Source organism: Zalophus californianus, chromosome 6, assembly GCF_009762305.2.
Source record: "Zalophus californianus isolate mZalCal1 chromosome 6, mZalCal1.pri.v2, whole genome shotgun sequence".
Taxonomy (NCBI): domain Eukaryota; kingdom Metazoa; phylum Chordata; class Mammalia; order Carnivora; family Otariidae; genus Zalophus; species Zalophus californianus.
The window spans coordinates 1688951-1703887 of record NC_045600.1 but is presented as its reverse complement, the minus strand read 5'-3'; the positions used below and the strand labels follow the sequence as shown (position 1 = coordinate 1703887).

The window sequence follows — 14937 nt, the reverse complement described above, 5'->3', positions numbered from 1 at the left end:
TTAGACCCAAAGGGTGGCCAGCGACCCACGGAGTGCGCCGGATTTGCAGGAAAAAGCGAGGGGGAGTCTGGGTCGGCGTTCAGCCCCTTCCTCGTCCCGCCTAGCTGTGTGACCTTGGGCAAGACCTTCCCCTTTGCCGCCTCAGTTTCCTCGCCTGTAAAGTGAGGAGTGGGTCGGTGCCTCCCAGGAGACGCGCGGACCCCACTGTCCCGGGAGAGGAGCAGGAAAGCGCATGCGCGCAAGTGTCCCGGGTATCTCAAGGAGGCCCCTAGCGCCCCTCCCTCGGGCTGGGACTCGCCTAACAGGTTGGGGTCCTTGCAGTGGGAGGGGCCGCGCGTCGAGGAGGGCCCCCTCCCCCACGCGCAGCCGAGCGGAGGGCCTGGGCGGGGTGGGACGGCCTTCCTGGAGCCCAACTCCCCCGGCCCCGCCCCCGGAGTCCCGCCCCCGCCCCGCCCCGCCCCGCCCTCGCCTCTCTCGCACGCCCGCCGCCGCCGCCGCCGCCGCTCGCTCTCCTCCACTCGCCCGCGCAGCCAACTTCGGAGCGGCCGGCCGGACCATGGGGGCTCCCCTGGGCCAGATCACGTAGCTGCGGCGACCCCGGAGAGCCCTCGCGGCCCGAAGCGCCCGCCCGGCCCTTACCGCTCCCAGGCCATGGGCGGCCGCGGGTCTCCGCTCTGCACGGCACCACCCGCGGTACGCGCGGCCGGGCCCCGAGAGGGAGGCGGCGGCGGGGCGCGGACGGGCGCCCCGAGACAGAGTCCCGGACACCGAGGATGCTCGCGGGGTGCGCTGCGCCCCCTGGGGGCCGCGCCTGGAGCGGAGCGCGGGGGGCGCCGGGCCTCCTGCTGGGAGGGACCCCGATCCCGACCTCGCCGGCTGGAAGGAGAGGGTGGGCGGCAGGTTCGCGCCCCGCGCTCCTAACTTTGCCGAGTGCCTCACTCTGCGGCCGGGACGCGCTGAGTTCTGGAGTCACTGGTGCTAGGTCCCCGGGTGGCACTGCTCAGGGGCCCAGGCTCACGTCCCCTTCTGCCCCCCCCCCCCCGCAGGTGGCCGAGGGCGGCCCAGCCCGCGAGCCGCTGCAGCTGCTGGAGGTGTCCCCTCGCAAGAGGCTGCCCAACGGGCCCGAGCAGGACCCATGCGGCAGCCGCCCAGCGCCCGAGGGCGCCGGTGCGGGCGCGGAGCAGGGCCACTCGGCGGGCGGAGGCGGCTGGTGCCGCCACTGCCACACGAAGCTCGCCGAGCTCAAGCGACAGGCGTGGAAGCTGGTCAGCGGGCCCGGGACACCCCTCCGGGTAAGTGAACCTCCCTCGGGCCGGCTTCTTCCGTGCTGCCGTCTGGGAGACCTTGGGTCCCGGAGGGAGGCGAGGTTCTACCGAGCGTTTTTTGGCTAGTTCCTTCTCCTCTCTGGGCTTGGGTTACCCCTTCTGTAACCTGGTGTGTGTGAGTTGGAGCAGCTCGTCCTAAGAGGCTCCGCGGTGGGATCAGAGGGGGGTTGGGCAGGCGTTTCTCCACGGAGCCACAGATGTCCCACAGCTGGAACCACAGTCTGTGTTTGGGAGGGGGAAGGGAGAGAGGGAGATGGCACGGACTCCACCCAGGGCGGGACAGCTCCCGCCCTGCCAGCAGCAAGAGGTTACTTGGTGCGTTGTTGCCCTTGGGGCACCTGGGCCCCCAGCCAGGTGTCTGGAAATTGCACACCTGGGGCAGGAGGGCTTGGAGGACCAGAGGGTGGGCCTGCCGCTGCGAGGGGGGGCCTGCCTTCCCCCTTTCCCTGGGTCATGAATAAGAATTGTGTGTGGGACACAGCCTGGGGCTTTGCCACCTTAGGCAGTGGCCACCCATTTGGGAATGGAGCGGCTGGGCCCCAGCAGCCTAGGTGTTTGCCCGCCGAGGGGGCTCTGCCAGATTCTTCAGCCAATGGGCTTGCCCTGGTCTTGGAAGGAGCTGGGACCATTGTTCAAGGAACAATGAGCCCTGGAAGTTTGCAAAGCCTGGGAAGGTGGGGGTCTCCAGAGGAAGCCCTTCCCGCCAGACCTTCAGTCTTTTTGAAAGCTTTCTTGGGAAGTCCGCATAATGCCCATTGAATCTAAATATAGTTCTCTAAGGAGGCTTAGCAGGCCGGGATGGTGGCAAGAGCCTGGGTTCCAGGGGGTCCCATGGTGTTCCTGTCTGGGGCAGGGCGGGGAAGGGAGGTGAGTCTGGTTTCTGTGGCCAGGAGAGGGGACCTGTGGCCTGCCCTGGGGTGGGTCTGGACCCTCCTGATCTGCTGCTTAGAGTGGGGTGCAGCCTTTCCAGGCTCTGTGCCCCCGGATGGCCTGAATCTGGTTGAAAAGACAGCAGAGGACCTTCAGGGCCTCATGAGAGAGTGGTTTGGGACAGACTTCTCGGGGGCCTGTCAGAGCTACCGGGCCATCTTATTACCCCGTTAGGGGAACCGGGACCGAGAGAGGAGGGGCTTCAGTGACTGAGCTGGGTTTTGCCTGGCGCTGCTGGGCATGTGGCCAGCTGGTTGCCGGTGGGCGTGGGATCCTGGTGGAGAGAAGCCCCTCATGGGGGCGAGGGTGTGGCCCAGTGGTCTCCTCCTGCCCATGCTGACCAGGGAAGCCTCCTGACCACCCCGAGTGTTCACCTCCCACCTGCCCTAGCCTATTCTGAGTTTGGTAGTACCCCTCAGTGCCAGGTGGGGGCTCACCCCCTTTCCTGGCCGTCCCTGGTACCCAACAGCATGCTCACCCCGCAGACCAGGGTCCTGTGCTTTGTTCTTGGTCTGCGGCCCCTCCCCCGATGTGTTTCCTCCTTTGTCAGATGGGTGTAGCCTCTTGGGGCCCTTCTGGGAGTGGGATCCAACCTGTAGGGTGATGTGCCCAAGGGAGGGAAGGCCCCATTACCCATTGTTTTTCCAGTGAGGATGGAAGCAGGTCCTGTGGGGCTTCCGGCCCTCGGGCTGAGCCACCCAAGCCAGGGGACATGGGGGTTTGGGCCTGAGACCCTGGGACCTTGGTAGGTGTCATTGTCTTGGGCAACCCAGGATCGCCCCGGCATCCTGGCTGAATCTCAGCAGCCTCTCCCGCCTGCCCCAGCACTTTCTTCAGGGAGGGCTGTGGAGGTGGCGTCTAGGATGTGTGCGTGGACCCACTTCTGCTTTTGGTTAGGGAGGTGGTTGGGGAGACCTTTGTGTGGCTGGCTTTGGGTGAGCCCAGTGCTCCTCTGAGCCCGGCCCATGCCCAGGAACCCTGGGCTCTGTTTTGAGGCCAGCAAGGCACTGGAGCATGGAGCTGGTGTTCTAGGATTTTCCGTAGGGGGCCCTTTCTTGTTTTTCATCATGCAGAAATGAACTTCATAAGGACAGCACTTCAGATCAGGGGTGGGGGGCTTGCTGGGCTCCCGTGGCTGGGGTAGGGGGTTGGAGCTGGACCCCAGCCTGGCTACTGGAGGCCCTCACCTTAGGGGTCCGTGTTTGATCTCAGGTGGAGAGGGAGGCTTGTGAGGGTGGAGGGGCGGTGGATGTTAGCCAGCCCAAGGTCACCCCATCCTGTGGCCCTGGCGTCCGCCCAGCTGGCTCCTTGCCCACCCTCCTTATTGGCAGACAGCTCTCTGCTCTGGGACCTCGGGCAGGTTTGTTGAGATCTGGGACCATGTTTGTACCCATTTCACAGGCAGGTAGAGCAGGGCCAGCACTTGCTCAGCCCTTGCTGCTTTGGTGGGATGTGGGCTCGAGGGTCATTCTGTGCCCGGGTCTTGGTGCCCATGGGGGTTGAGTGGGGGCAGTTGGAGCCCTGCCCCAGTCATCAGATGGCCTGCCTGTCTCTTGCTGCTGTGTCCTCTCTTCAATCTGTGCCTGGCTCAGTTTCTCCACTGGGGAAGTGAGGGTGACCGTGGTCCCTACTGAGGGAGGTCATCTATGTGGAGTGGATAGGACCGTGCCCTGATGCCCCCGGGGGCACGGGAGGGAACGTGCTCTGCCTGCCCAGGTGGTAGCCTGGGAGGCTGTCCTACCTGAACCAAGAAGGGCAGTGGGCCTGGGTGTGGGCAAGACACCTCACTGCTCCCGGCCCCCCTCAGTGTGCCCCCTTCCGCTCTCACCAGGTCCCCCAGGCCTTGTGTCCGGTGGCCCCTTCAGGACCCTTCCATGGCGTGCAGCCATGACCTCTGGACTGTCCCGCAACCTCCCGTGGCCTTGCCCCCTGTGGGCCCTGCTACAGGCACCTGTCTCCTCCCTGGACCCCCCAGTGTCCCTGGGCCACCCTGCCAATTCCCTGCTCGGAGCTCCCTGTGCCCCTCCCAGGGGGCCCTGCCTCTGAGAAGTCTGCTGGGGTCTCACAACACCTCCCTCGAAGGGAGCAAAGCCAGGCCTCCTCTTCCGCCACACTGAGTGCCCCCCAGCTTAGCACTGGCCCCGCTATCCTCATTCCCCAAGCCAGAACCCGAGGCCCTGGCCTTACCCGCTCTGTGTCCTCACCCGCCACGGGGAGCTGGTCACCAGGTTCCTGCAGACCCCTTTCAGCGTCCTCTCCAATCTGGTCCCCGGTGCCCGCCCACCCCCAGCTCCCACCCTCAGGGCACCCAGAGGGGACTTGCTGAACCTTGGACCCGTTCGGAGGGCTCTTTGGCCGGAGTCCGGTTCTCTTGTTCTGTCCTGGCCCTGTCCGACTGGAAGGCGCGCCCCTGCACATGGGGTCACCTCTGCCTGAAGTCGCCACCCCCCCCCCGTCACAAGTGCTCCTTTTGCAGACCCCCAGCCCTTGTCCTGCCCGTGCTTAGTGCTCGTTGGCAGACCCCCCAGCCCCGGTCGCCAGCGTCCCCGACACCAGTGCTTGCACGGTTGACCGTGGCGGGAACACTCAGACACGCTGACTGGCTTCACTCCGAGTTCACGGCTCTGGCTTATCCTCCACGGTCATTGAGCCTCCCTCCCGTCCTGTAAGCTTCCCCTCCCCCCGTCTCTGGGAGGCCACCGCGGCTGCGGACAATGACACCTGACCCAGTTCTTTCTCAGCCCCTTCCACACCCCTTGGCCACTGTGTGGTTTCCGTGCCCTCTGTGCTGCCCCGAGGCCAGGAGCTCTGTCAGGGCAGGCGTGGGGTCCAGGTAGCCCAGAGAAGTTTGTTGAGTGACTAAATGACCAGGCTTTTCCTCCCACACCCCTCCGTGTTCGCCCCCACGACTGCTGGGCTGGATTCCTGCTCTCCTGTCCCCCACCCTGGGGGACAGCCCCCGTGCAGGATGGCGATCTTTACCCTCCTTGAGGCAGTGGGGGCCCGGATCCTGCTTGGGGAACCCACTCCAGCCGCCAGTCAGATGCGTCATGCAGAGGTGGTGCCTCCTCCAGAGACCTCGTGGCATGCGCCGTGTCATTACTGGTGCTGAATTGATTAGCACCTCTGATGAGGGAAAGAGATCAATTCTCATTTAGCTCTTGCAGATCTCTTGCTCACCCTGGCAGGGGGTCTCATCGTCTTAGCCCCCTGCGAGCTCCAGGACCACTGCTGATGGTCCCTGACCGCTGATGTAGTCCCCAGGCATTCGCTCACACACTGCACCACTCTGGACAGCGAGTCTGAAGGCTTCCGGGGAGGGGTGCGGGCTCCCGTCCAGTGCACGCCTTGGGGTCACCTAACTAGGCTCCTAAGGCTGGCGTCCTGGAGACCCTCCTGCTTCTCTCTGGGGTCTGGTTCTGGAGGAAGGGGGTGGCGGTTCTGCCAGCTCAGCATTCACTTGTCCCACTCCCCCTGCCGGGAAGCCATCCAGGCCCCCTGCATGCTCCATGTGTCCATGGCCCCCACTCTGACTGCACTGACATGCGGTAGTGGGGTCCCGGGTCTGCTGTCCCAACTGGCCTGTGGTCTTGGAAGGGCAGGGGCTGAGCCCGGCTGGTGTGGGACATTTGCTGCCTGCAGTCAGAGTCCCCAGACCCCCGTTCCCTGCACTGTTTGGAGGCTGGTCTGAGCTCTTCCGGGTTCTGGCCACCCCCCCGCCCCGCCCCGTGCCAGGGCCACAGTGTCTGCCTTGGGGCTCCACAGGCTGGGGAACTCAGCATCAGCAGTGTTCCCCAGCTGAGCCAGGTGCTGGCGGGCTCTGGAGGCAGCCAGGGAGGTGTGAGAGGGGCGGGAGCTCCCTGGGGCTGGTGGCTGGGCAGTGTCCCAGCTGGCAGAGGCCCGGATGACTCAGCTGCGAAGGGTTCAGTCTGTGGGGCTCAGAGGCTCCCAGGCCACTCGGGGGAACCGAGCCTGGGCAGGGTGAGGGAGGAGGCCGGGTTAGGCCGAGCCTTGCCATCTGGCCTCTGTGAGACCTCAGCTGGCCCCTCCCCACCTGGGCTGGCTCCCTCCTCCCTAGATAGACAGTGGTCTAGCCAGTGTCCCCTGGTGTCCTTTGGTCCAGTAACGGAATGATGGGCTCCTTGCGTCCATCTTAACCCCTGCTGGTCCAGGGCCTCAGGGAGTGAGGGTGGGCAGTAGGGGGTGCGGCTTGCGAGCCACGGCCCTCTGAGCACCAGCCGCAAGCAGAGATGAAGCTTCGGGAGCTGGCTGGGGCGTGGGCCCCGCAGTCCCAGCCCTCATGCCTCATGGGAGGGAGTTTGCTTGAGGGGGTCTGGCTGCACTCTGGGGCGGGGCTGAGTCAGGCATGTGCGTGGTGGTGATGGAACTCGCTGCCTCTTTGCGGAGAGGAGCAGGGTCAGGGAGGGCTGAGTCCCCTTGCTCCTCCTGGGTTAAAAGGGGGGCATTTTCCCTTTTGGTGTCACATTTTATAGCTGGGGGACTCCCATGGGGCTGTGTGCAGGGTTCCTGGCACTCCATGGTAGGGGCTCCCTGGCCTCATCTGGTCTCTGTCCCCCTGGCGGCATCCCAGGCTTCGGCTCTGAGTGCTGGGCTGGGCTGGGCTGGGGGTGGGTGGGCTCAGCCAGGCGCCTGGGGCCGACAGATTTATGGTACTGTGTGGCCCAGGGCCAGTGGCTCTGCGTTCACCTCTGACCCCGTGTGATGGATGCTGGCCCGTGCCGCTACCTGTTTCCGGGTGGAAGCTGCCAGTCGCTGGCCCTGCCCCGTGCCCTGCTTGGGGCAGGGCTGCAGGGTCGGCCCGCCCCTAAAATCCCCATACCCCCTTCATAGTCACGGCGCAAGGCCACAGCCCAGCCCCACAGACTTGGCCTGTCTAAAACCCAAGGGATTGTCTGGAAGTCATTTCGGCATATGGCTTGCTTGGTCGTTGCCAGTAATGTGGCTGCAGGCCCTCCTGATCTCGTCCCGGGGTCCCCTCGCCTTGGCCCTGTCCCTTCTCGAACCCTCCACACTTTGAGCCCCAGCCTTGCTGCCCAAGCTTGCTGATTCAAGTGTCTTAGGCTCAGGCTCAGGGTAGCGGGAGGAGTAATGTGGTTCCTAGTGGGGTGGGCGTGTGTGGAGATGGGTCTGTGGCCCCCCGTGCTCTGGCTCTTCTCCAGCCCGTGCAGTGGGCCAGTGGGAGGCCTAGGGGTGCCTGGCAGTGGTGTGTCTGGGTACCGGATCCGGGATGATGTTGGGACCCGTCCTGCCTCATGTCTGTCTTCTCTGCTGGGTAAGTGGCAAGGAGGGCCGGCTGGTTTGTGCTGTGGGACGGGCTGCCCCTGTGGGGAGTGGGACCCCTCCTCTCTTGGGACGCCCCTGAGGCCTGGTGAGGAGAGGAGCCTCAGGGTGGACACCCGGGGTACCTGGCCTGTGGGGCTGTGCTTTGGACAGGGGAGCAGGGAGCTGGGCAGACGGGAGGGCTGATACCAGCAACCCGTCAGCAGGCCTCCGAGCAAAACATGCCGAAGCTACCACCCTACGTGGTGAGGGAGGGAAGAGCGGGCGCAGGGCTGTGAGTGACCTGCCTAAGGCCACTCACCCTGGCTGCTTTCCCTCCAGTGTTTGTGCGCATAACTGAAGTGCTGTGGGCCTGGGAGGGAGGGCTCTGCAGAGGGGCGTCTAGGAGGGCCTCCTAGAGGAGGCGGCATTTGCTCTTGGTTAGAATTAGACCCACAGAGATGAGGTGAGGGTCCCCGGGGGGAGGGAACATTGAGAGCTCCAAGATGGGGGTGGCTGGAGCCTGGAGCCTGTCCTGGGGGGCGCCAGGTAGAGCACGGAGGGGGAACCAGGAGGGGGTCAAGGGTCAGGAGGTGTGGTGGAGGGGAGTCACACTCCAGCCCTGGAGCAGAGGTTGGGGCCTGGTGTGTCCTGGGAGGTCCTGTGATTCAACAGCTGCAGCCAGGGCCTCTCCAGGCACCTCATTGGAGGCACCTGTTGGTTGGGTGTACATCTGGGCTGAGGCCAGCAGGAGAAGGTGGGTTACTGGGCCCAGCTGAGGGGCGGGGGCTCCATTCCACGTCTGTACCGGCCCTGGGCTCGCGGGGCCACCCACCCAGGTCGGCGTCTGGCCTCCCTGGGGTTCCGAGCCCTCCTGAGGGGCACCGGGGAGCCCTGGCCATGCAGGGTACTGCGTGGGCCTCACCCTGGTGGTGAGAATCTGCCGTGCCCCTTGCTCAGATGAGGGAGAGGAGGTCCCTGAGGGCTGCAGCCACACCCACGGAGTCAGCCCGAAAGCCCCGTCTGGGCGAGCTCCGGGCTCCCCTGAAGTGTGTGGAGTGCCTCCGCCCGGGATGCCAGCCTCTCTGCCCCCTGCCCCCGCCGAGGCCATCCCGCTGGACTGGTCTCCAGCCGCCAGGATCCCCACCGCCCTGCGTGGCGGCGTGGCATCGGGTGGAGGACAGGGGAGGCCATTGAAGGGAGGGGGTCTCAATGAACTAGTGTGTGCCCTGAGTTGCCCAGCTGGCTGGTGCCTGGCACGGGGCCTTGGGGACAGGTGCCAGTCTGTGCTGGGTGGGCCGGGCTGCAGCCCCCGCTCTCCCCACCCCGGCCTCTGAGAGAAGAGGGGAGTCAGTGTTGGCTCTGGGGCCTTCAGAACTGCAGACCGGTGGGCCCGGAGTGGCCTCCAGGGTTCTGGCTGGCAGATGGGGGAGGGTCTGGTTCGGAGGTCCCTAGGGGACCTGGGTGGGCAGGGCCTCTGGCTGACAGTTGGGCCTGAGGTGAGGTGCCTGGCTGGTGGGAGGGGCTGGGGTGGCCCAGGTGTGGCTGGCTGGCCGACTGAACCCCCGCCACCCCCCCTCCGGGTTCACCAGGCTGCACGCGACATTGGAATGTCCTCGCCAACAGAGCCGCGAGAGAGCAGCGCCTGGCCCAGCAGCTGGGGTCCCTTCCTGGACCTGCTGTCAGCTCCGGAAGCGGTGGCCGCACAGGGTCACGGTCCTGGGCGCTTTGTTTGTGGAGGGAAGGGAGGAGGAGGTAGAGGGGTTATGGCCAGGGAGGACCCCGCGCTCCATGTGGACAGTGTGGCGGGCCGGGGAGGGGCACCCCCAGGCCTCAGGGCGCTCTTCCAGGCATGGCTTCTGGGTCTGTTTGTCCTCCTAGAGGCCCTGCCAGTGAACCTCTTTCTAAAGACAGGGTGACGGGCTCAGGGAGGGTCATCTCGCAGCTCTGGGGTCTGGGAATTTCTCCCAACTGGGGAGCAGAGCCCCTTCCTTCCTCCCGTGTTGGCCTCAGCTTGAGGATCTGGTCAGCTCCCGTCCCGCCCTGTGGGTGGGCTCGGCTGGCCCTGGGCTGGGAGAAGCCTCTCCCGGCAGGACGATGGGGCAGTTCGGCCCTGAGAAGTCAATCTGGGCCTCCGATGCAGGAGAAAATGGAAGGATTACTTAAAGCAACTTGGAGACCCCAGAAAGGAGATGAAAAATGGCAAGTCATTATTTTTAAGTGGGGAGAGGCTCCCTAAAACCCCAGTGGCATGATGGGTAGGTGGTATACAGTGCTAAATTGAATCAAATTAAGAAAAATGTTTTCCAAATGCAAGTAAAATATCTGTTTAATTAGACTGTAGAGAGGAAATGAAAAGTAATATTTTGCAGTGGGGTAATCACTGTCTTTCTGAAGGTGCTGGGCTCCAGAGAGGGGGTGGGTGATAAGTAGCCTGGCGGCTGGGGGCTTTTGGGGGTCAACATTCCAGAAATTGGGTCAACGACCCCTCTGGGGCTTGGGTCTGTGGACCCTCGGAGCTGCCCGGAGGCTCCCGTGGCTGGGAGAGGAGAAGGGCCGGCTGCCCCTCGCAGCCTTCCCAGCCTCCATGTACAGCAGTCTTGGGGCTGTTGGCTTGTGATGTGAAGGCTGAAGGCCACTGTGCTCCTGGAGGGGAGAGGGGGGTGGGGCTGCAGGGGCTGCCCAGCTTTTGTCTCTGTGAAAGCCTCCCAGGGGTCACAGGTGTGGTGGAAGGTGCCAGCCCCCCTCCTTGGAGTCCTGAACACTGGGCCAGGGTGCTGGGGGCGGGGCGGGGGCGGTGGAGCTTGCTGTTTGCCAAGCTGGTCCAGCAGACTGGGGAGGCCTGGGGTCCCTCCAGTGTGGGGCGTGTGGTTCCAGGTGAGGAGCGTGCAGTGAGTGTCCCGTGCTGCTCAGTGGGCTTGCTTTGGCCTGAGCAGCAAGCGTGCCCCGCCCTGCCCTGCTCCGTGCTGGCCCAGCCTAGTGCTTGCCTGGCCTGACAGAGGGGCTCAGCCCCACGGGGTCTCCGTGTGGTCACCCAGGGCAGGTCCTTCTGTCTCGTGTGTGTGACACGAGGCAGAGGTTGCAGAGATGCCCCGTGTCCCTGCCGTGCCAAAAGCCCTCTGAGCCCCCTGCAGTGATGGGGAGGCCCCCTTGGCTGCCAGTGCTGGGAAGGGGTGGGTGGCACTGGGGTGGGCTTTGGCCCTGGGATGGGCCCAGGTGTGTCTGGGCTGGGCCTCCTGGGAGCTCATAACGCAGGAATTGGGTTTGGTGTGCCCCCCCCCACCGCCCCGCCCCGCCCCAAGCCCTTCACCGGAGCAGACCTCCGTGGTTCCCTCCTGGGGCTTTGATGCCCAGAGCCTGAGGCCTTGGTGGGGCTGGGGCCTCCCTGACAGCTGCCATCTGGATTCCTGATGACACAGCTGGGAGGGGGGTTTGCTCTGGCTTCCTGTCGCCTTGCCTGCAGCCCCCCTGCGCCCGGCCAGTGTGGTGGTGGGGTCTGGTGCAGGCTTAGGTCAGTGAGCACCCCCACCCCCTGCTCTGCCTTTCCTTCCTGCCTCCTCTGTGCCAGCCATGCAGGGGGTGCCCCGGGGCTCCCCCAGAGGCCCGAGCTCCCCAGGCCAGGCCGAGGCACTGGAACAATGGGTAACTGGGCCTGGGGGGGCCGGGGGGCTGGGTGGGGCCGGGCGCCCTTTCAAGTCGGCTAATGGCATCAGCAGGCCGCACTTCCTTCCTCTCGCAAGGTCCACCATTAGCAGCCTCCTGCTGAGTGGAAAAAACGGAGTAATCCGAGCCGGGCCCTGGAAAACAGGTCAGGAGTGACAAGTGACCGGGCTGGGCCCTGTGTGAGCCCGGCCTGTGGCTGGGGGACCGGCGTCGGGGTTCCATCTGTGGCCCTGCCTGCCAGCCCTGGTGGGCGCTCCTGTAGAGTTTCCATGGGTCTCCCCCTACCCTGCGCCCAGCCTCCTGCTGGGGTGTCCACTAATCGGGACCAGACATTCTGGCGCTTCAGACGCTCTGGAGCCCACCAGCCCTCGCCCGAGAAAACCCAGGCCTTCCGGAGGGGCCCGCAAGTCGGGCAGCTGGTGTGCCTGGCCTGGCCAGAGGCCACCCTTTCATGGGCGCTGACCTACCTGGGGTATGTGGGGACGGCAGTGGTCTGTGGCTGAGGCCGAGCGGGGCTTCCGTGGAGCGCGGATGGGGGAGCAGAGCCGGCACCCCCTCCCAGCGAGGCCACCCTGCCACAGCTGGTCCCGAGCATCTGTGTGCAGGCTCGGGCTGGCCAAGGTCAGGCTCGGGGAGCCTGGCTGGAGTGAATGAGATGCACCTGGTGGGATGGTGGCCTCAGCTTCCTCTTCTGAGTGATGGGTGTATCAGGGGAGGCCATAGTCCTTTTGGGGCCAGCAGGGCAGCTGGACTGGAGTCAGGTCTTGCTGTGTGGACAGTAGGGAACGGCCTGGGGCCAGGAAGGGAAAAGGCTCCAGCTCGGGGAGTTGGAGCAGGTCTCTGCTGGCGTGGGGGGGGGCGGGCAGCTGGAGGCCCAGCCGAGCTGCCCAGCTGGCCACGGTGAAGACATGGGCCTGCATATGGGGTTGGTTCTGTGGAGAGCCCTGGGAAAGTCCTGGGTGGTCATGGCCACAGCTGGGCTGGGCCAGTGCTTGGTTGAGGGGTTGCCCTGGCCAGGCACCTGTGGCTGGGCCTTGCCTCTCAGGGGAGGGGAGGATGCGGAGGGTCTAGCCCTGGCTTAGACCCTGACTGGTCCCCACAGGGCTGCCCCAGGGAGGCACCAAGGCAGAGCCCGGTGGGGCGGTCGAGGGACAGGGTGTGGGCCCAGGGAATAGGAGTCTTGATAACGTCTTTGCAGTAAGTTTCCCTCTGAGGATTGCCTCTCTCCTCCTCCTTCTTCCAGACGTGTCACCTCTTCCAGGAAGCCCTCCCTGACCTCCAGGCCCTGGGCTGAGCTGGCTTTTGTCCTTAGCCCTTTCTGGGCACCAGGCTCACAGTTAGGGAGACCCATGTGTCCCCCTCATGCAGCGCACAGCTTGGCAGCCACCAAGCCCCACAGACGCTGGGAACTAAGCCCGTGCGGGCGGTCGAGTGGGGTGGGCATCTGGCACTTGTGTGTCCGTCCTGAGGCGAACCTGGGCCTGCCCGGCTCACCCTTCCCAGTGTCACTGTGCGGCCTGATGTCCGCGGGCACGGGTGAGCGCGGGGCCGCAGTTCATTTTTTTTTTTTTTTTAAAGATTTTATTTATTTATTTGAGAGAGAGAATGAGAGGAGGGAGGGTCAGAGGGAGAAGCAGACTCCTGGCTGAGCAGGGAGCCCGATGCGGGACTTGATCCCGGGACTCCAGGATCATGACCTGAGCCGAAGGCAGTCGCCCAACCAACTGAGCCACCCAGGCGCCCATGGGCCGCAGTTCACTGTCCCGCAGATCCTGGCTTCCCGAAGCAGGATGAGGGTGTCCAGCCCTCCCGCCCCACCTCCAGTGGGGTCGAGCTGGGGGTCCCCTCATGGCTCTGGACTGATGTTGCTTTTGCCGGGGGCCCCGGGGGTGCTGACTGCATGCAGCCAGGCCGTGGAAGGGCCCTGGGCCGGGCTGGGAGAGGGGGTCTGGCCCTGCTTCTGCGAGCCTCCCGGCGGCTTCTCAACCACCTGGCCTGGGCTGCTTGCGGCCGGTTGTTGGCGGGGCGTGCCGATGCCTCGTTCGCCGCGAGTGAGCTCGGTAATGAGGACGGGAGGAGGCAGGTAGTTGTCGGGGGCGCCCTGGGCCTCACTATTAAGCTCCGATAATTATTTTCCTGCCGGGCTCATGCTGACAAAACTGTTTGGGGCTTATTAATCAGTTATGGATGATGCGGCGGCCACAACATGAGCTGGGCTGGCGCTGCGGGGGGTGAGGCACGAGGGGCTGGGTCCTGGTGCCCTGGCACTGACCACCTTTGTCCCTTGCCCCCCCACCCAGGACCCTTGCCTCTCTGCTCTACTTCTCGACCAGCTGCCGGCCGCTGGGGCCCCACCTGCCTGCCGCCCCGAGGCCGAGCCCCGCTGTGACGTCTGCACGACACACCTGAACCAGCTGACGCGGGAGGCCCTGCGGCTGCTACAGGCTCCCGCCAGCCGCGAGGACCCCGACGCCCCTCCCGGAGACCCTGGCCTTGTGCCCCCGAGCCCCGGCGCCGGGAGCAGCCCGCGGGAGGCACCCGTGCCTGCTGGCCCGCCGGGCAGGCAGCTGGGCCGGGTGGGGCCGGACAAGAGGAAGGGGCTGGCCTGGCCATCTGGGCCCAGTGTGCAGGTGTCGGTGGCACCAGCTGGCCTGGGCGGAGCCCTGAGCACCGTCACCATCCAGGCCCAGCAGTGCCTGGAGGGCATGTGGAGTGTCTCGAGGGTCAACAGCTTCCTGCCGCCATCCTGCCTGGTGAGTCTGCTGGGCGGGGTGGGCTGCTGGCCTCCTGGGACCACCAGGCAGGGCAGTGGGCAGCTGGGTCAGACCTGGGTTCCCTCCTGGGGGTCCCTGTCCACATCTCAGCATGGCCCATGCTGCGCAGGCTCAGTGCCCCCTCCGCCCCCGTATCAAGGGGCTGTGCACACGGGAGGAGGCCCCGTCAAGTCCACCAGCAGAGTCACGGTGGGCAGGGTCCTCCCGCGTCCCTGGGGGGCATCTGTCACATGGCACCCGCGTGTGTGGTCGGGCAGGGAGTTGGCCGCTCCTGCTTCTGAGAGCACGTGTGGTGCTGCGGGCTGACGGGAGGGCTCCCGGGGCAGGATCAGACCCTCCTTCTCAGGGTGAGTGACACATCTCCTTGTGAGGAGGGGTCCCCAGCGGCCCCGCCCCTCCAGGCTCTCCTGCCATGCTAGGCCCCCCCCGCCCCCGCCAGGCTGTGGCCCAGCTGACAGAGCTTGGAGTGTAGGGTGAGGCCTGCAGGGGTTGGAGGCGGTCTCTGTCCACTCCCGTGGCCTCTTAGGAGATGCCTCTTTTCAGTTGGCTGCAGAGTGCCCCCCACAAAGGCTCTCCTCCTCAGGTGCACCAGATTGTCGCCCACACCAGGGGGCACAGCCTCCGTGGAACCAGCTCTGGGCACCAGTGGGCACTGTGGGTGCCGTGGACTTGGGCCAGGTGTCCTCTGGCAGAGCCCTGGGCCGGTGTCACCCCCGTAGGTTGGGATGAAGCCAGCCTTGCAGGGCGGAGCTGAGGCCAGCCGCGTTCCCGCTAGCCACAGAGCTTGGCTGCTGGCGGTCTCTCCCAGTGTCTGGTGTGCCCCCAGTTCTCCATCGAGCGGAAAGTATACTAGGATAGGAGTTGGGAGGGGGGGTTGTTGGATTAGGGGTCTCATAGGACACTGGAGGGAGTTGGTTTGGGTTTGGGCAGTACATGAGGTTAACTGTCCTGGGAAGTCCTTTCCC

General features: G+C 65.3%; 1 protein-coding gene across 1 annotated transcript in view; it reads left to right on the top strand.

Moving 5' to 3' along the window:
- The first annotated feature begins 542 nt into the window (after window positions 1-542).
- KIF26A (kinesin family member 26A) overlaps window positions 543-14937 on the top strand; it is a 41034-nt gene continuing 26639 nt past the window's right edge. The window contains exons 1-3 of the mRNA XM_027568824.2: window positions 543-693; window positions 1047-1292; window positions 13499-13951. Coding sequence (XP_027424625.2) covers window positions 652-693; window positions 1047-1292; window positions 13499-13951 — 741 coding nt within the window. The 5' untranslated portion in view covers window positions 543-651. The remainder of the gene's footprint in view (window positions 694-1046; window positions 1293-13498; window positions 13952-14937) is intronic.